The sequence below is a fragment of the Crotalus tigris genome, unplaced genomic scaffold (assembly GCF_016545835.1).
Source record: "Crotalus tigris isolate CLP2741 ecotype Arizona unplaced genomic scaffold, ASM1654583v1 scf7180000018829.1913635, whole genome shotgun sequence".
NCBI lineage: Eukaryota > Metazoa > Chordata > Lepidosauria > Squamata > Viperidae > Crotalus > Crotalus tigris.
Genome location: NW_024097219.1, coordinates 431305 through 451754, shown reverse-complemented (window position 1 = coordinate 451754; position 20450 = coordinate 431305). Strand labels below are relative to the sequence as shown.

Below are 20450 nucleotides of genomic sequence, written 5' to 3'. Positions count from 1 at the left end.
CCGTTTCCCACCAAAAACAAAACACTGGGAGCCGCAAAACCCTTCTGGTATCTAAAATGAAGATAACACTGCATATATCCTTTTTTACCTTTATTATTGGTGTGTGTATGTGTATGTGTGTGTGTGTATGTGTATATGTGTGTGTGTGTGTGTATATATACACACACACACACACACACACACACATATACACATTAAAAATAAAAGTAAAAATATGACTCTTGGGAATATCCATACTATTAAAACAATGATCACCAAGAGAATGCTTTAAGAGAATAAAATTACATACACACAAAGGTAAAAAAAGGATATATGCAGTGTTATCTTCATTTTAGATGTCAAAAGGGTCTCTCTCTCTCCCTCCCTCTCTATCTGCCCTTGATCTGCCACTCCTCTTCCCCCGCTCCCACTCTCTCTCTCTCCCTCTCTCTCTCTTTCTCCCCCCCCCCTCCTATCTGCTGCTCACCTGGCAAGCTTCAAGCTGTTGTCCAACAAGATCAGGGGTAGGCAACCTCGTCTCTTTTATGACTCATGGACTTCAACTCCCAGAATTCCTGAGTCAGCCTAGCTGGGCTAGCTAGCTCTCTCCTGCCCTTCCTGCTTCCTGCTTCCTTCAGAGACGCAGCAAAGGGAGGAGCTCCGCCCAGAAAGCTTTTCAGCTCCTCGGAGAACACTGTGAGTGCACTCTCTTTTACACACACACACACACACACACAGAGAGAGAGAGAGAGAGAGAGAGAGAGAGAGAGAGAAGCAGGGAAGTGCAATTGCCTCTCTCTGTCTCTGTCTCTCTCTGCAAAGGCAGAGGAGGCTGGGAGCCACAGGGGAAGGCTCAAAGAGCCGCATGCGGCTCCGGAGCCGCAGGTTGCCGACCTGTGCCCTAGCCTCAATTCTGCATGCAACCTGGTTTCAATTTACATTTCACATTAAATCAAATATAGGTATTCACCTTATGACCATAATTGGGCCTGGCAATAAGTTGTGATAGTCATAAAGCAGGTCATCAAGTGACAAACCCAATTTTATAACCTGTTTTGTGGTGGTCCTTAAATGAACACCATGGTTGTAAAGTGACCACTACGATTGTTAAATGAACTATTGTTCGCTATGGGTGGTTTTTGCTGGAAACTAGAAGTAAACATTGGTGTCCTGCAAAAATGTCACAAATCACAGTCACCTGACTGTGGGACGCTGCAAAAAGCTGGACCAGTTGCTGAGCACCCAAAATGTGATCACGTGACTGCAGGGGTTGGAGTCGGCAGCCGTCAGAACTTCAGAACCAGGTCATAATTAGTTGGGCGGGGGTCTGTTGTAACTTTCAACAGTCACTAAGCAACTGGTCCTAAATTGAGGATTACCTGTATCACAATACTTGAACTCACACCAATCGCAACCATCCTATCTTTTCCAATGTCTCCGTGGCTACTCTGCCAAGCACTAATCTGCTGATTTCTTGACTGATTCTTCCTTTTCTGTTGATGGTTGATGCTAAACAGCCTAAGAATGGATGCATAAAAGAAGAATGAATGAATCAAGGAGAAGACTGAGAAGGTCATGATGGCATAAAAGAGACAGGCGAGACGAAAAGGCAATGCATAAATTAATGTATGGACATTTTGAAAGCAAGGTTGGTTAGAAAGGTATGGAGAGGTACAGTGAATAATGTTAAATATGTAACTTATTTCCTTTCCCCCTCTATCTCTTGCTTATCTCAAAACACACATCCATGTTATTAGAATGCATTCTAAGAAATTGCAATAGTTTGGTGTAGCATTTAAGGCTCCTGGCTAGAAACTGGGAGACTGTGAATTCTAGTCCAGCCTTAGTCAGCAAACTTCACTGGGTGATCCTGAGCCAGTTGTTCTCTCTCCGCCATGGGAAGGAGCCAATGGCAAATCACTTCTGAAATGTTGCTGAGAAAACTGCAGGCAGTTGCCAGGAGTAAAAAATTGACTCAAAGGGACCCAAAAAAACTCCCAACACCAACCAATAAGAATGTAAATGACAATTATGTCAAAATTCAATTATTTTTTTATAACAAATGTCCTTTTGCAGGATTTTGCAGTGTTGTTTCTCTGTCATATAATATATGTGGGTATATGCATAATTCTGTATTTATTTATTTATTTTTGTCATATTTATGTAGTGTATATTGGAGGTGATGACCCGTTAAGAACTGTATGCAATGAAATTTCATTTTCATGTATGCCGATTAGTGTACATTCAAAATGACAATAAAGTTATTGTTCTGTTCTATTCTATTCCTCTGTTGAGGAATATTGGTTGGATGTATACATGTAAATAAATTTATAGCTAGTTTAAATAGATAATATTTTGCTTACTATTGTAGCTTCTTCATGGTTAAACGCAGCTAAACATGAGAAATGAACCTGTCCAGCATGTACTGTAATTGGGGTTCAACTTGGTCAGGAACTTTTCTATTATCAACTTTATTTATAAATGTTTAGATATACATATGCATATGTGTGTTTCTCTTACAAATTTCTTGGATGTCACAGAAAACCTGTCCCCTGAGGACAAAAAACAAGAGTCTCTCAAACTGACTCCCCAACTCCTACAGACTTGTCTGGATTCCGCTTCAATCTGTTAACCAGAGTAACTCAGAGAAGACTACAATCTAGTCCAGGCAGGAAGAAATGTGGGAGCTACTGTAAGGAGACCCGTTGGAAGGATGGAAAAGGGAAGCAACCTTGGATTGCTCGATAACAGGATAATATTAGCTTCGTATCACTGACAGCCCCCCTCTGCAATCAGCTGCATAGCCGGACCTCTCAAACAAATGTTCACCAAACAACTTGGGGAGCTTCACATTAAATCAGGCAACTTGCCAGGTTTGAGAGAGCCAACAGCTGTTTGGCAGGCGGAAGGAAGGGGGCCTGCCAAGGTTTTGAGACAGCGGACTCGCCTGCCTTATCACTCAGCTCCTTGTTTCAACCGATGCATGCTCCCGTTTAGTGTGCTCAATAAAGTGGGCCAGATGACCCGTCTGTCAAAACTGACCACCTCCCCAAGCCCCCTTCTTGTACCTACATCACTGCTGTAATTGGTGGCAGATGGTTTCCAGCTGGCTGGTGACAATCATAATGTGGGAGGACAGCAAAACCAACAGCTTTGCCTGACACTTTGCCTTCACATATAAAATCAGGACACAGCCGCTTGGTGGCAAGCCAAAACAAAGACAATGGGGACGGCACATGTTATGCCAGTAGTTTTCCCCCAAATGAAGGACTGGTTTGCATGTTTACTCGGGAGCAGAAATAGGCAGGCCTTTGGAGTCTGCTGCCTGTCCCGGAGGGAGGGAGAGCTGATTTCCACAAGTATTTTGGAGCCCTTCTTGCTTCTTCTGGAGAACCAAATTACCAACTCCCCCGCCTCACACCCTTTTTTTCCACCTGTAGATCCTCCTTCTATGAAAAATCTGAAAAATGACTGCTAGGAACACTGCTCTTAAAAACCAGATGGAGAACACCACTAGGATCTTGATTGGAGTGAAGATGTCAAAGTGACATAGGCATATTTGAGAATGATTTCACAAGCCTGCAGTCTTCTCGGTTTAAGCACCACATGAAGTGTCTTTTTATAAACAGTGCTGGCTTGTCTGCCTGCTTGAGTTCCCTCTCTCTCTGATGCATGATGCCCAATCTGGATCCAGCGGAAAATCTATGCCAGTTATGAGTTCGAGAGGCCCGTGCTTTTGGCTCATTACTGTTGAAGTTCTCTATAGGGCCCCGAAGATCTAAAACTTCAGAACAATACGGTCTTTTGCCCAACCCTCACTTTCTCTCCCTGCTGTAGGTGCAGATGAAGCCAGCTGACTACGGATCCACTTCCTCGGCAGAGAGATGCTAACTCTGCTCTTCAGGGAGCTAAGCAGAAAGACCTGTTCAATCAGGGAGTTAGCGGGGGGGGGGGGGGAAGCGGCTGGGAAATGGAGCTGCGGTGGAGAATAGGAGGCAGATCCTGGATGGGCCCGAGCTGGGCCTTTAAGGTGAATTGAGCCCACGGGTTTTGCCTGGTACAGGAGATGGGATGAATGGTGACAGAACGAAAGCTTTGATGCTGTCTGTTAGTTAAGACTGCGGTACAGAGATGCAGCCTCCAAACAGGCTCATTGAAGGAGAACACCTGGAATCTCTATCATGTCCCATGTCTCTCTTTTTTTAATGCATTCTATGTGAAACACAAATTCAGGTATTTTTTTTCAAATCAGTCACTATGGACTTAGCTATTTTCATGACAGGTTTACATATCATTGCTGATATTTTGGGAGGATTTTTTTGTCACTGACCCACTTTTATTCTGTATTTTGCTTAGCTCCACCCTTTGTGTGCATACTTTTTTAACATGGCTTGTCTCATTTTGAAAAATAAGGCATATACAAAAGTAGGGAGTATGGCATGAGTTTTGAGATAATAGAAGATGAGTGACTATTCATAGATGAGGTAATATATTCTGTGACTTGATTAATTAGATCATAGATGTCAACTCAATTGCATCATGTGATGTATCGTGACATATTGTGACTTTTTTGCCTTTGCAGAGCAGGGGGGACAGCGTGGCCTGTATGTGATGCATCCGACCTGCAGGCCACCAGTTTGACACCCCTGAATTAGATTAAAGTTTGAATATCTTTTGAATATTCAAGATTTCCCAACTTTGGCTGGGCATTCTTGCTTTTCTTTGAAGATGTTTCTCTTCTCATCCAAGAAGTTTCTTTAGCTCTGACTGGATGGTGGAGAGTGGAAGGATTTATACTCCTCGTAGAGAGCTGGTTATTCCAAATTGAACAGCCTTCTCTCTCAACAGAGGGGGAGGAATGCAACATCATCTATCTCCAGTCTACAACAGTCCTTTCCTCAGTTCGACACGCATTTGAATACTGAGGTGATCCTGTAAAACACACATAAACCTGCAGGTGGCCTCAATGACTCTCTAAAGCAGTGATGGCGAACCTTTTAGAGACTGAGTGCCCAAACTGCAACCCAAAACCCACTTATGCATCGTCAAGTGCCGGGTGGGTGTGGCCCACTGGGTGGGTGTGGCTGTGGTGGTAACGGCAGACTGGGTAGGACTAAAAAGTTCAATCAATCAATTCCAACTTTGCAAGATCTTTTTTTCCCCCGCAAGAAGTTGAAATTGACTGATTTAACTTTTTTTTTTTTTGCACATGGCGGCGGAGGCCTAAAGTGAAAAAGTTTTATAAAACCCAGCTAAAGGCCTAGGACTGGGGTGACGGCGCGCGTGCTCACAGAGAGGGCTCTAAGTGCCACCTCTGGCACCCGTGCCATAGGTTCGCCACCACTGCTCTAAAGAATGCAAATGACCAGCTGTCTGCAAGGAGTATAAATCCTTCCATTCCCCACCATCCAGTCAGAGCTGAAGAAGCTTCTTAGATGAAAAGTGAACTGTCTTCAAAGAAAAACAAGGAAGTCCAGTTGCCTCGTGAAAAAGCATCTTTGGGACAACTATGACCTGGATGACTGAGAATCTCCATAGACATTTGGCTGGGCAGTATAAAAAACACCATTTCTCAAATTTGACAACTTTAAGATGGGAAAACTTTAAGTCCCAAAATTCCCTAGCCAGCCATGCTGGATATGGAATTTAGGGAGTTGAAGTCCATCCATCTTAATGTTGCCAAGGTTGAGAAAAACTGATTTAGACTATGTCCCACTAATATGGCTAAATCTATGAAATTTCTGGAAAATCTATTGTAGCACAAATGTGTATGTGTATGTAGATAGTATAATTTTGTCGTATCTTACAGAACTAATATGAAAAGAAATCTTTATTGGGCTCACCAAAATTTAATTTCAAGTCTATGTACGTTATATAATTTATATCTCTTTATATATGAAGATGTTCGGAGAGCAGGAGTCATGGTAGAAAAGGTTTTTCTTCTGGATTTCAATTTAGATGTGATCCATGATTTTATTGTTTTGATAACATTCATTTCCTCTTTGAGTTGTAACTATTTTTCTCCTTGGGTATGCCCCTTCAGAATAAAAAGTGTTGACAATTGAAAAGCTTGTAAACCAGATACACAAAATACCGTACATGATTTTACTATAACATAGTTGGTTGACTTCAGCAAAAAGAGTCAGATTGCTGTAATAGTTGCTGTAAGATACAAAGGTAGAAACAGGGAGAGTATGAATTCTAATCCTGCCTTGAGCACAAAGGCAGCTGAGTGACTACCTTACCCCATTCGTCCATAGTAGCCATTCAGCCATGGGAATAAAAATGTCCTTCCATTTTAGGCATATAGTAGTCTGGCTGCTGTCAACATATATAAGATCAAAGTTCCAAAATAATTTCCAAGTCTTTTTCCATTAAGCCCAAAAGAAAAGTTTTAGATGGCAGCTCTAGTTATCCCCAGGTAACGTGCTCTTGCTAACTGAAGATGAATTTGTAGTTCAATTCATGTAGAGGACATCAAGAAGTTGTCTGCCCTACTGAGTAGTGACTGGATAACATTTCATTTGGGTTAATTTGATAACCTACCTTTTCCCAAAGAACGTAGCATTGTATATTATTCCTTTAACAACCGCAGAAGAAATTTGGATTGGGTTACCTATACCACATACCGTAAATGCCGGCGTACAAGGCGACCCGGTGTATAAGACGACCCCCGTCTTTATAGCCGGGCCGCATTCCTAGAACGTCGTCTTATACGCCGGAAACTACCAGTATTTCCGGCGTATAAAACGACTCGGCGTATAAGACGACCCCCGTCTTTGGCGCCGATTTCAGCACTCGCGGAAGTCACCTTATACGCCGGCATTTACGGTATATGAAACACAGACATGCAACTAACTATAGCCTCACTCCACTGTGTATAAAGCATGCAGTGTGAACTAAGACTGAGGAAGGCAGAAGTTAGATTAGATCCTACAGGTAGATTTACAGATAGTAGCTCATTTAAGGGTTCCAGCTACCATTTGTTTAACAACGTGAGTTAAAATAGTTCAGCGTCTCCTACACCACTGATCAAATTGCTGGGAAAAAACACACTCAACAGTGGGATAAAGAATAGGAAAGGAGGTTTTGTTTATGAAACTATTTGCAAACATTCATTCCGATACTAATCACAAATTCCTGGGAAAAACAACCTTACTGAATGTCCACTGGTTATGCGGGTTTGGAATTTGGGAAATTGTAGATAATCAACTACAGGTGTGAGGACTAGATTGCTGTCAGAATTTTAAAAAGTTATTTGGGAAGGGTATCAAAAACAAGGCATAACATATTCCTTCTAATTCTAATACATTAATTGGATGGAGAGGATATCTGTTTCAGAAAGTCCACTGGATCAGGTAAATCATTGCAATGTTGCATATATTTGCAATATATGATGCCATGCAAATTATGTATGACACAAATGATGTAAATCTGTGTTAATATAGATATACAGATTATAACAGAATGTTATTTCCTATGCACAGCATCCAGAAAACCAAAGGAGGGAGATATAGACAAAGATATATTAATATGTTTGTATTAGAATTATTTCAAAAATGTTCAGAATTTCAGTTTACAATGATAAGGGAATCTAGTAACACCTACAGATAACAGTTAAAAGTGTTTTATAAATGGCTCTTAAACTTGCAAGTATAGTTGTGCCTTCTAAAATGTTCTAAAGAGAATAGTTGATTTGTGCTACCAATTAAAACTTCTAAATGTGGCACATATTATTTGTGTGCATGCTCTTATGCAAAATTTAAAAATAATGGGTGGTGTTAGTCTTGAGACCTGACATTAATCATTTGCTCCTAAAAACCTTGCCATGGAGGAAAAATGCCCATTTTCTCTCTTTATCAAATAGTAGGCTGGGGAACACTTTAGCAAAAGCAAGCCTGTGTTTACGAATCAGCTCAAAAGCTTTGTGCTGGGCAAGGATTTTTAGAATTTGAGGGAGGCCGAGACAGACGGTTTTATTTCAACCCCGACTTTCTTATTCCTATGACATTTGTTCATCCAGAACACCCCCCCCCCATCTCATCTCACCTAGCTATTCAAGCATTTGGATTATTTGTGAGTCATTGAATATGCTTTCTGACTTCACCAGGGATGGGGATGTGAAAAACAATCCTCAACCCTTAGAAGTGCCTTTGGACATTTGTATGGACTACTTGCCTACAGTTCCTTTAACCAAGCACATCCTGAAGTGCCGTTTTGTTTTCAAATCTGAAATGCTGCATAGCTCTATTGCCTGTTCCAGCCAAGAGGAGTTCTGAATAGAATTACAGTAGGAAGCGGCTTCCTATTTTCTCCTTCAGTGCAAGAATCTGATAAAGCATAAATAGCACGGTCTCTGGTCTCTCTCTCTCTCAACTGAACGTGCCTTGTAGAATGGTGGTACAAGTAATGCTTCCTCCAGCAGCTGAATAACCTCTTTGTGGTTATTTTCAAATAAGTGCAATAACAAGTAAGAGAGAGGATAATATAATTTTACAATATTTGTAGCTTGTAAAGGGGCTAGTGCTTTATATTCCCTGTTCCTGGGTCAGATGAAGGAATTGACTGGGCATCAAAAAGAGAAGGATTGCTGTGGTAAGAATTATAGATTTCTTGGTAGAAGTGAATGGTTTAATTAGCTCAATTTATGAACCTTGGAAGAACACTATAAAAAGTATGTCTATAGGAGGGTTAAAGGAGCTAGGAGACCATATACAGCTAATAACATCAGCAGTTGAAACTCAACATTAAGAAAACCAAAATCATGGCATCCGGCCCTCTCAATTCCTGGCAAATAGAGGGGGAAGAAATGGACGTAGTGACAGATTCTGCCATATCACAATTTTGCTGTGAAAAGCACTAGTAGGCTTTAACAAGATCCCTGATTAAATCAGTTACTATAAAATTCCTTTTTCTGAACTACTGATGATTCTGGCTCAATGTTCACACTTCCTTGTCTAAATGTTGTTTCGATTTAAAAATTTTGTTAAGTTCTTCAGCAGTGAAACTTAGCTTCTAGACAAAGAAAGCCTAAATTCTGTGTTATTCAAGTATTACAAAGGCAGAAAATTGACAAGATGAGTTTCAAAACTGTTTTTTCTGATTGCGGAAATGGTATAAGAGATATTTTGTTTATTTTTATCCTGCCTTTATTATTATTATTATAATAAGTAATTCAAGGTGGTGAACATACCTAATACTTTTTCCTCTTCCCACAACAGGCTTTGATTCTGTACATGGCAAGTCTTTGGCTTTTCATGTCTTCATGTATACCATTCTAGTCATTAATAATTACAACTTGAGCTTAATTACAACATATGGCTGTGTATTTGTGTGGATTAAAGATGAAATTTTCAAGATTCTATTTAGTATATCTGCTGTCTTTTTTGTGTCCCATGTAAAAGGTTTTCTTCTGTATTCTTTTGAAAAATATGTTTCTTTGAGAGCAGTGAAATTGGCTAAATTAGGAGTGTTGATAGATTAAAGCCAGAAGAATTGCTTTCTTTTAATTATTTTCATACTGCACAAAAAGTTCCCAAGACTTTAAGCAGGAAACCATTGAGGGAATGTCATTATGCATCAGGCTCAATCCGAAGATTTTCCAAACCCACAAGACTGGAATCTTTTTATTGGACCCAGAGAATCTTTTTTAATTTACATTGGACACCAAAATTTTAAAAATATTTAACAGATTTGTAATTCCCAATTTAATTCTGAGTTCCGTAGGTATACAAATAGCAGTATAAAACTGTGGGATTAATTGCACAAATGCCCATGGACATCTCCCACAAGGGCCTGAGATAACTGTTTCAGACACAGGATACATTCATCAGCCTTTTGGACAGACTCTGATAAGAACACCTGCAGTAGCCTTGCATCTGGAAAGTGTCTGTTATTTGATATATTGTAACCACCCCTATATACGTCTTTTGCTTACGCTGTGTGATGTAAAAACCTTAGTAACAATAAAATAGGGTGCAAGAGTCAGCTCTGGGCTCCCATCCCGAGATACCTGCTGCGTGCGTGTCTCATTCTCCATGGGAGACCACCACATAAAATAACAAAACATTTATGATAAATATAAACATTAAAACATCCATGGTAAATAAGCTGACCATATTTTATGTAAAACATCTGCAGAGAAGTTACATTTCTGGGGAAATATGGAGTTGAAAATCTTCCCTGACCTCTTAAGTCCAGGGGATTTTTAACAAGTGACAATGAAATTCACCTCTTCTAAATTCTTTTACTGAACTGGGAAATCTAGGTTATGGGAAGTCATGTATGTCTGCAGCAGCAGATGCTCTCCCCAGGAGTCTGCATTCAGGGAAGATTGGAACTGAAGTAACCTCTATTTTGAACCACCAAGGAGAGAGGGATTTCAAAACATCCAATGACTCTAAAGTCAATTTGAAAAGTGTTAGTCTGGGCAGCAACAGTTTGCTAAGATTGTTATGGTGAATTCTTGAAAGCTGCTGGTGGTGAAAGGAATGGGAGATAGGTGTCCTATGTGCTTTATGGTGCTTACCTGAGAGTTGCAGGGATGGGTGTTAGGAAAGTTGATGTAATTAGATCTTGATTTGATCTAATAAAGCACTCCTTAGGATATTAAGTAAAAGGGAGTCATTAAAATCATTGGATGCAGAATAGTTATGCCTGTTGTGTAATGTATAATCAAGCTTTTGAAATGGAAGACATTTTAGCAGATTTTGAGAACTCTAACTAAAAGTACAGATTTAGGATGGGAGGTTTTGACTGACATTATGAATCATTCATAATGTGGATGAATCATTCATCCACCTAGAATGATTCTGGGAAAACAAAGCTTTCTGCTGCCATATTATTTGGGGGCATTACTCCCCCCACCCCCCCGCACAAAACAATACAACTATACTCGTTTTTTCATTTTGTTGAATCTGGTTTGTTTTAAATATAAATATATGTCAAGCTTTCTGTCTTTTTTGAGTTCTAAACCATATTGACTTGTATCAGTACTCAGTGACACCAAAGTAATTTGGTGACTACCCCCTCCCCTCAAACTGTATTTGTATGCTGCATATTTTCAAGATTGTAAGTGGTTTATAAATCATACATCTATAAAGCAAGCCACCCTAATAAATAGATTACTAAAGCTATTAATAAGAATTGCTGTTATCTGTATTTGTTTTTATGATTTTGCAAAATGCCATCACAGTGGGGGAAATCTGATCTTGGGGTAAAGCTGTTCTAAAGCGAACAGACTACCGCTTTATATCCAATCTTTTACTAAGATGTCTAGTTAAATAAACCCTTACATACACAATTATAGTTTCATTTTGACTGTGGGGGTATGCTGGTTCAAATGCACAGGGCATTTCATAGCAACTGAAGTTCATAGTACAAGTAACAATAGATAGTCTTACGTGTTAGTGGTATCTTGTCCATCACGTGTGATGACTGTTATGTAGCCCAAACTGCACTATTCATAAAGCAGAACAAAAAAACATGGTAGGATTAGGTATACCTACTTTACTGGCTTTCTACCTATTTCAAACCGTTAAGTCTTTTGTTGTAGGTTCTAAACACAGTAAAGATGCCTATGATATTTTAATCCATATACCGTTACACAATTTCTGAGTCCTTCACACATTACATTAACCCATAATATATTTTATTTGGTTTTGAATTAATGTGCTCTGTGATCTCAGTCATTCTGATTTATGAACCAGTTTCTGGCTTAGTGTAATGTGTTAATCAGACTATTCTAACTTGCTTAGTAAATATTAGAATCAACTGTGGTTTAGTATGCTGTTTGTTTTTAAAGTGCCACAAACATCTTATTTTTGCTGCAAAGGAATTAGTGTTTTATTTCCCCACACAAGGAGTGGCCCTTTATACAACTCCAATAATGCCTACTCTGCATGGCAAGTAGTGGTGAATTTTGCATGCTGGGCCACAAGTTCAAACTAGAGCTTCCTGTTCTAGATCTTCAGATTATGTCACAGATGTTGATAGCATTTACACAACATACCGTAAATGCCGGCGTACAAGACGACCCGGCGTATAAGACGACCCCCGTCTTTATAGCCGGGCCGCATTCCTAGAACGTCGTCTTATACGCCGGAAACTACCAGTATTTCCGGCGTATAAGACGACCCCCGTCTTTGGCGCCGATTTCAGCGCTCGCGGAAGTCGCCTTATACGCCGGCATTTACGGTAGTTAAAATATTTACCCAAGGAACATTTATCATTCTCTTTTTTTTGGATAGTATGCTCAGTATCTTTTGGGGTCTGCATGGGCACAATTTCCTTTAAAAAAAAAATAACCAAAAAGACACGATAGCTAAAGAATATCCCATCTCCACCCGAAGAGTGAACAAGAGGAATTACCTTGTTTGGAAATGGATGCTGTACCAGACTGGGAGATAAAATAACTTAATCTACAACAAGCCATTTTTAATATATATAGTCTGAAGTCAAATCTGGGTTTGGGTGATATACTAAGCCAAACCATAATACCATATAACTATTCCCAGTGTATGTTGTCAGTGCAATTGTTACTTTAATTATATTTCCAGTTGGTGAGTGTGCTTTTTGCAGATAGAACCATTTACGTTGAGAAGTACCAGATTTTGGATGCCGAGGTAATGTCTGCGCAATCTGAAGCCATTTATGGGAGGACACTCTCTTGTATCCATGAGTCTTACTTCTAAGTCAACATGCATCAGAATGTATTATTATTATTAGTGAAATTGTCGCCAGATGAATTTATAGACTAACCTTCGGATCTATTGCATTGTGCCAAATAGAATTTAAAAGAGTGAAAAACTTCTCTATTAAAAACTTTGAGAACACTGCAAAAATTGAAAACTCTGTTCCAGACTAAGGAGATTAATACTGTAATCTGTATACTTCCTGTAAGCATACTCACCAGTCTTTTCCAGTCTGTAGGAATAGACCGTCTTGTTCTATATGTGTTTGTATATTGCACAGCATCTCTTGCAGCATAAGTAGTTCAGTGGCTATTTCATCTGCACTCATCTTTTTCTATTCAACAGAAGATCTTAGCGCCCCCCATACTGTACCTCACTTTCTAGTGGAGTCAGCTCCTGAATATATTCTTGTTATAAATGTTTCTGTCCTAGAATGACATTTGTAAAGAAATCAATTAGTGCTTGCCATCTGCCTTTTGTAGATCTCTTCAATACTTGCACTTCTACCGTATATTCCATCATATAAGGCGACCCAGCGTATAAGACGACCCCCAACTTCGGCGCCGGGTCGCATGCCTAGAAAGTCGTCTTATACGCCAGAAACTACCGTTATTTCCAGCGTATAAGACGACTCAGCGTATAAGACAACCCCCGACTTCGACGCCGATTTTAATGCTTGCGAAAGTCGTCTTATACGCCGGAAAGTATGGCATATTCTTATTTTCCTGTAACTTACCTGATCTTTTAAAAGCATCTTTCCTTGTTTTTCACTGTGTTATAACATTCTTAAATTGAATGTATTTTTTTGTTCTGTCTTTTGCTTGATAGTTTGGCTGTCATATTTCCTTGCCCAAGAGTTTTACCTTGTTACTTTTTCTTTCTATCAGGATGGCTTATTCTGAAAGTCACTGTCATTTTTTATGTTTTGAATTTTTTTTTTTTTTTTGCTTTAGTTTTGATAACATCTTCTCAGGTTCTTTTTCACCTAAATTAAACCTACTGAAATTGCTCTTTACAATGGTCTTAAATTCCGTCTGTATGACAAATCTTTATTGTCAACATTTAAATTTGTTCCATAATATCAACTTGAAAGTGTCATAACTGACTGAACTCCATTTTTTCTTTTTCTAATTCCTATCATGTAGGTCAGACATGTCAAACACAATGCCCGGGGACCGGATGCAGCCCGCGAAGTGGTTTCATGTGGCCCGCGAATCCATCCTGGAATGAGTAAGGGAACGGCCCCCGCTGCCTTGGCCCTGGCCCAGGCCAGCCGGGAGCCAATGTACAATTTTGTGGTGGCCATCTATACTGAAACACATTCAGTCTTAGCTCCACAAGGCCTCTAGAAATAGTGAAGAACCAGCCCCTGCTGTGTCGGCCCCTCCCCCTGGGCGTATGCTGGGGAGGTGTCACCTTTTGTGAGGAATGAAGAAATAGACCATGCCTTGGCTCTTGCCCCGGTGCCACCTCCTTCTGCCAGAGACTCTCAGATCTGTCCCATTCCTGCCCAGGCTTCCACAGGCACCCTTGACGTGAACGATGTAGAGCTAGCCATGCCCATCCAATAGGCCACACCCACTCCATCCACGCCCACCCAGTAGGCCGCACCCACCCTGGCCACACCCACCCAGCCCCCTGAGGGCAACTGCAATGCTGATGCGGCCCTCAATGAAATTGAGTTTGACATCCCTGATGTAGTTAATCTGAATCTGATCTCATTTGTTCAATGATGTTTGCCTGTGAAATTTGTGAAAAATTGCTAAAAATAAACAATTTTTCTTGCAAAACTCTACCAACCAACCACTGCAATTACCCAGCCCAAATCTTCCATTAATTCCAGGTTTCATCTTTCCAATTTTCACCTTTCCTTCCAATCACCCATTACTTATCCTTTCTGGACTTTGAATTAAGAAACTTTAATGTTTGCTGGTAAATTAAAAAACATAATACATATATTATTTCAATTATTCCATTATACAGTGGGACAGATCCTTAACAATATCCTCTTTTAAGTATCACTGCTATTCCAGTTCTTAATGTAGTTTTATATTATAAATCATTTCTCAAGTAATTTGACCTGCTCATACCATCCAAGTTCTCTTATTCCGAAACATCCAATTTAGAATGGTTTACTTTATTTTGACAATTTTAGGTTTTCCTTGGTCCAGAATCATAACTGATTGGCGCAGGTCTGTGAAATATAGATAAATGCTACTCATATTTCATCTGCCAGTTGTATTGGTCCTTATAAAATAAGGATATGCCCTTTCAATATGAGCAGTGAGTACATTTCCTTGTGTCTTTGGTTTGGCCATATCAACTTCCAGATACAAATATGAAAGTTCAATATTTTTTTGCAATAAACCTTAAAATTTACTGATAAGGATAACTTGACTAACAGCTCATAGTCTTGCCAGCATCATTCTCAATGAAGATACTGGGTCCTCCCAAAACTACATTTAACACATAATCAGGTTTTATTGCAGAGGGTGTAGGAAACTGCTCCTCCTGTTTGGATGATAGGCAGCTACCATCCCTCCCCTCCCTTGTCCAAATACTAACCTCTTTGGAGGGCAGACTGTCATTTTACCCTGGTGCGCACATGCTACAACTTTGAGGTCATAGATCTAGCCCAGCGGTTCTCAACCTGTGGGTCGCGACCCCATTTGGGGTCGAACGACCATTTCACGGGGGTCGCCAAACAACACAGTCCGCCATTTTTTCCCCTTTTCCATAGCTGTGCTACTCCCTTTTATTCCATTGGCTTTTGAAAGCCAATAGAATAGACTCTCTTGAATAGAGTCTAATTCTATTGGCTTTCAAAAGCCAATAGGAATTGTCCAGGCTGTCTCTGCCCTGCTGAGCCCGCCAAAAGTCCCATTCTGCAAACGGTGCTGCAAGTTGTCTGCAGCGAAGGCGAGATGTCTGAAAGTTTCCACCCCTCCCTGCTGAGCAACTACTAAAAATGTAAGTAAAAGAGGGCCAGGGGTGGGAGGTGGGAGGCCGGAGGGCACAGGGAGGGTTGCTGGCGTATGTGGGGCCCGGCGGGTGCCTTACCTCCCTTGGGCTGGGCCAGCTGGTGGCCCAACCGGTGGTCACCCTGCGCCATCGCTGCCCCTTGCCAGCTACGCCTCGGCAGGCGCAGGGGGCAGCACCACGCATGCGCGGCGCTCCCGGGCAGGGAAAGTTCTCCACTTACGACCGGTTGGGTAATCCTCCACTTACGACCGGTTGGGTAGTCCTCGACTTACGACCGGTTGAGGGTTGCGGCATTAAAAAGGTTGAGAACCACTGATCTAGCCAGATACATTTTCTAGCCAGCAAATCAAAAAAGCTATTTAGGTGCTGAATCCAACTTCCCTAAGCATTTTAGTTGATTTATAATACTTTCATTCGTTGTATATAAAACATAATGTGGAAAAATTTTGCTCTTGGGAAAGATTCTAATGGGGCCCCTCAGCAAGGACTCAATTTACTAGATGTTTTAGACGGCTCTGTTGTGCCTACAAAACACCTATAAGTTTGTTGCAGATTCTTTGAGCAGTTAGTTCATAAATCAACAAGTTAAAAATTGCAATTAGAATACATCTTGAATGATGTAATGATTCTATAGGGACATGACAAAGTGTATTCAGATGGAGAAGATAATCCACAAACATGTTAAGCATTAAAATAAATGAACCGCTTTTAGTACACATGCATTATTCACTAAAATCATGCCAAAATGACAACATTCATAACCAAAATGAATAAGCAAATTATTTAATATTAATGGCAATATTTATAATAAAAGTTCTCCAAGGACTGCAACTAATTATTTAAAAAATATAGACATCCTCCAGAAACAAAATCAAGTCAACAAAATATAATTCAGTTCTTCAACATGTGAAGGTTCCATCTACCATTCCACTTTGAAAGTTTTTCTCTGAAAGAAAAAAGAGCATTGCCTGCCTTTGTTAATCCAAAGTGTTGCCATCATACTTTATAAAGGAGAGACCTGCTCATAATTGAGATTGTGAGACACATCTTTTTGCTTATTTCTCATTTTCATTAGCTGGATATTGAGAAATTGAAAATTGATAAAATTTCTTTTATCAAAAGACCAGAATCTTTCACCACAAATAAGAATCGCAATAGCACTAGCACTTAGACGTATATATTTATATACCACCCCATATTGCTTTACAAATGAATTAAAACACTTTTTTTTTAAAAAAAAAATGGAACAGCTGTCTGTTAAAGTGCTTCACAGGGCATTGTTTATTATAATCCAAAAGTTATACTTTAAAAGCATTGCCTGCCTTTACTTACTTTGTTAGTGAAGTTTCAGAAAGGCACTATCTTTGAAAGAAGAGCTATAAATGGAGGCATCTTCTCCACAAAATTAGACTTTTCATTAAATAAGCATTATTAACATGTTTTTATTTAAAAGTCTCTACTTCTTTACTATGCATTTACGATGTGTGTTTCTGACAGTGCATTTATAATATGTATATTCTCTAAGGCAAAGACGGAATTATCTTAGGTTTTGAACATGTCCAAGCCTAGAAAGAAAGTGAGAAACTTAATTTACCCCAGTGAAACCTACTGCAATTATACAGCTACGCATCATTCAGTGCAAATTCACATTGCAACATGCTAAAACAGCAGGGGGGGGGGAGTAACAATTCTTTCGCCCGGGGAGGAAAACAGAGTTCACGTCCGAGATATACGAATCTTTCCCGCCTACCATATCTCAGTATATTTACTTGCTCGGTTCCTTTTCCGCGTGTTACAGATTCCCCGAGAATCATCCCGCTGACCGCACCTGGGTCGTAGTTACCATGACGTCGCCCTGCTAACACCCCCTCGGTAGGCTTTGGCTCCGTCGCTGCCGCGTGCAGCTCGCCCGGACGCGCCCAAACACGACTGCGCAAGAGGGCTGTGGGCTTTGGCTAATTGCAGCGCCGGAGCCGGTCACGTGCTAGCGCTCGGGGCCGCACCTCTACCCTCCTCCTCCCCAGTTTGCCCAAGCCAGGCTCGGGCGCGCGCACTCAGGTCCTAATGTTGTGAATAAAATGCGCCGTTTGTTCCACCCCGGCGGCGCAGGCAGTTCTTAAAGGACCAGAGACCGGGGTCGTAGGCGCCTCCTTGAGGGGGCAACTCGGAGGAGGCTGGCGCTCTGTGCAAGCGAAAAGGAAAACAAAGAAGCAACCGGAAACAGCCGTGGGGGGCGCGGGCACAGGGCTGAGAGCCGGCGCCCAGGAGCCAGGGCAGAAAGGAGCGCTTATGTGGGGTGCAGCTGCACCCAGAGAGGTGGTGCAGACAGACGGGTAGGTAGATCGGGGCCGAGAGGGGTACCGTCGTGTGCATTCGACTGCGAGCTGGAGGTGCACGGGGAGGGAGGGGCGCGCCGCTTGGATTGTGAAGCTACGGTCCTCCCTCCGGATGGTTGAGGTCCTTTCAAGCCATAATTAAAACCGTGTTTTAAAAATGCAATTTGGGTGGTGTTCGGTTTCTGCTAAAGATGGTTATGGGTGATGCTGCTGGGGGGAGGGTCAAATGGGCGGGCATTGTAAACTGCGGCTTCCCAACAATAAAAATGCAGTCCGGGGTATTTCCTCCTCCTCGACTATCGGCTGCACCAGCATCGCCTTGGATCTCATCTCCAGACCTTTGGGAGCAAAAAAAAAGAAAAAAGAAAAGAAAAGAAAAGAAAGAAAAGCCGAGAGAAATTCCCGGGAAACGGCCTTCTTCTCTTAGGCCAGAGTGGATCGGGACAAGCAATTGCGGTCGACCCCCGGGTGAAGATGAACTGCTACTGCCTGATCAAAATTAGCGTTTTGCAGCAAGCGCAGAGCCGCCGTGTGGCAGTGAAAGTGCGGGATTTATTCCGATTGAGATTGACAGGCGATGACAGATTTCGAGACTGAAAAATGCTTGGTGATGTCCGAGTCGCCGGTTTGTGTTGTGAAACAAATTTCTGAAGGTGAATTGTGAACGCAAAGGACTTGTGCAGGCAACGGGAACCAGAATGGTAGCTCTTGGGGGATCGTGGTTGGAAGTAGCCTTCAGGCACTGCCTCCTTTTCTCTCTTGTACAGAAGGGTGTTTCCTTTTTGAGCATTTATGGCCCATGGTAGTTTCCTGCATGAGTCCCTCTAAAGCTGCTACCGCTTTTCCTTTGCTGCAGCTCTTGACTTGAATTTCATGAAATCCAGATAGTATGTGTGTGTGTGAGAGGATTGTGGGAGGTGCAGTCCAAATGATGGAGCATCCATGTGGCAGATGCAGTCCTACAGGTGTTTTATGTCAAGATCTCACTTCTAAGAGAACCACCTCTTGAACAGAGACGTCTCCTTTTTGATTCTCCCAAAGTTTGCGAATCTCTCTTGTTACCCAGAAACACTGGAAGCATATTGTAGGTTGTTCCGCTGTTACTATAAAACAATTAAAAGAGATATGAGTAGAAATCAGAATTGCTCTTTAATTTTGTGACATAGTAACTGGTCTACATATATTTTCTGACTGATTTACCAGTCAGAAAATACAGCTTCTAGATGAATTCATCTGTCTTGGATTTTGCATATATTGATATATCTTGGGACCCCTTTTTCTTCCTCTCTGTTTCTCTGTTTAACTTGGAAGGTTCATGGGAAATTTGAAGCACATGGTAGTGACATTCTTCACAAGCTATGTGGAGAGATGGGGTTGGCTCATTTTGATATTTTTGCAAATATCTGTACTACCGTGATGATTTGGTACATTTTTCCTTTAACAACTAGCACTTTACAGAAAGCACAATATTATTTTCTGTGGCATGCCTTGTGAGGCCTGAAGGCAAATATGCATTATATATGTTAGCCGATTACCAGTCTGAACAGCTAGAAGTCACAGAACTAGAGATTTAACATAATGGAAGAAATAGAAGGCTTGGATAATGTCTGAGAAGATACTTGGCTTAGGTGCAGGAAACTTTTCCAATCTGTATTTAGATTGCAGTTCCCATAATTCCCAGCTAGCTTTCCTTTGAGAATTGTGATCCCAGTATACCTGGAAGGCACCAGGTTGAAGAAAGCTGTTCCACTATAATGCCCTATTATGTTATTCTGAAGATTTTTGCCAGTTGATATAGCAGTGCTGATCAGTGAAAATAATTGCTTTATTGTGCCAGTTAACTCCACTTGAAATGGAAAGCTTGTATAGCAATGGCAAGCCAAGGAATGATTAGATGAATTGACACATTGTTAGTTGCTAGACAGCTTTTATTTGCCATGAGTAGATGCAGTAGAGTTGATAGTTAAGATGATGAGAGTGCTTTCTCCTAACATTTAGGCAGTGGTGGGATTCAAATATGTGAACAACTGGTTCTCTGTGTTTATGCCGCTTCCGGAAGTCCATTCTGGGCCTGGGCAACAAAAAATTAGCTACCGGTTCTGCCGAAGTAGTGCAAACTGACTGAATCCCACCACTGCATATAGGACTCTGTTGAGTGTCAAACGATAAAATTATTTGACTCGGGGCAGTGTGATTTCCATTCCACTGTAAATGGAAAAGTACCTTGGGCATGTTTGGATCTTTTCTTTTGCATTTATATGTTTAAAATAGTCCTTTAATTTGGAGAAGTTGCAAAGAGATTTTACTGTACAAGATTTTGTGAAAATTAAAATGGTGATACATTTGCTAGACTTAGAATGTCACAGTCACCGTAGAATCTTGTTAATCATGGCTGATTTCAGAAAAGCTAAGCATAGTTGGTGGACTTAAATTAGTTGTGGGAGGGAGACCTGTATGAAAT

General features: G+C 41.0%; 2 protein-coding genes across 16 annotated transcripts in view; one reads left to right on the top strand and one right to left on the bottom strand.

The window, feature by feature from the left end:
- Positions 1–17570, bottom strand: part of CDHR2 (cadherin related family member 2) — a 68005-nt gene extending 50435 nt beyond the window's left edge. Inside the window, exons 1-5 of one of the 15 annotated variants that reach the window (XM_039356721.1) lie at positions 17482–17570; positions 13044–13099; positions 11382–11432; positions 5823–6016; positions 1359–1497 (exon numbers count right to left, since the gene is read on the bottom strand). In XM_039356721.1, the coding sequence (XP_039212655.1) occupies positions 1359–1497; positions 5823–5974 (291 nt within the window). In that variant the 5' untranslated portion in view covers positions 5975–6016; positions 11382–11432; positions 13044–13099; positions 17482–17570. Of the gene's footprint in view, positions 1–1358; positions 1498–5822; positions 6017–10507; positions 10579–11381; positions 11438–12889; positions 13100–17403 lie in introns of those variants that run through there. The other 14 variants (XM_039356720.1, XM_039356717.1, XM_039356727.1 and 11 more) reach the window with 14 other exon arrangements.
- Positions 17571–17703: 133 nt separating this feature from the next.
- RNF44 (ring finger protein 44) overlaps positions 17704–20450 on the top strand; it is a 78539-nt gene continuing 75792 nt past the window's right edge. Inside the window, exon 1 of the mRNA XM_039356736.1 lies at positions 17704–17986. The gene's annotated coding sequence lies outside the window, so the exon portion shown is untranslated. The remainder of the gene's footprint in view (positions 17987–20450) is intronic.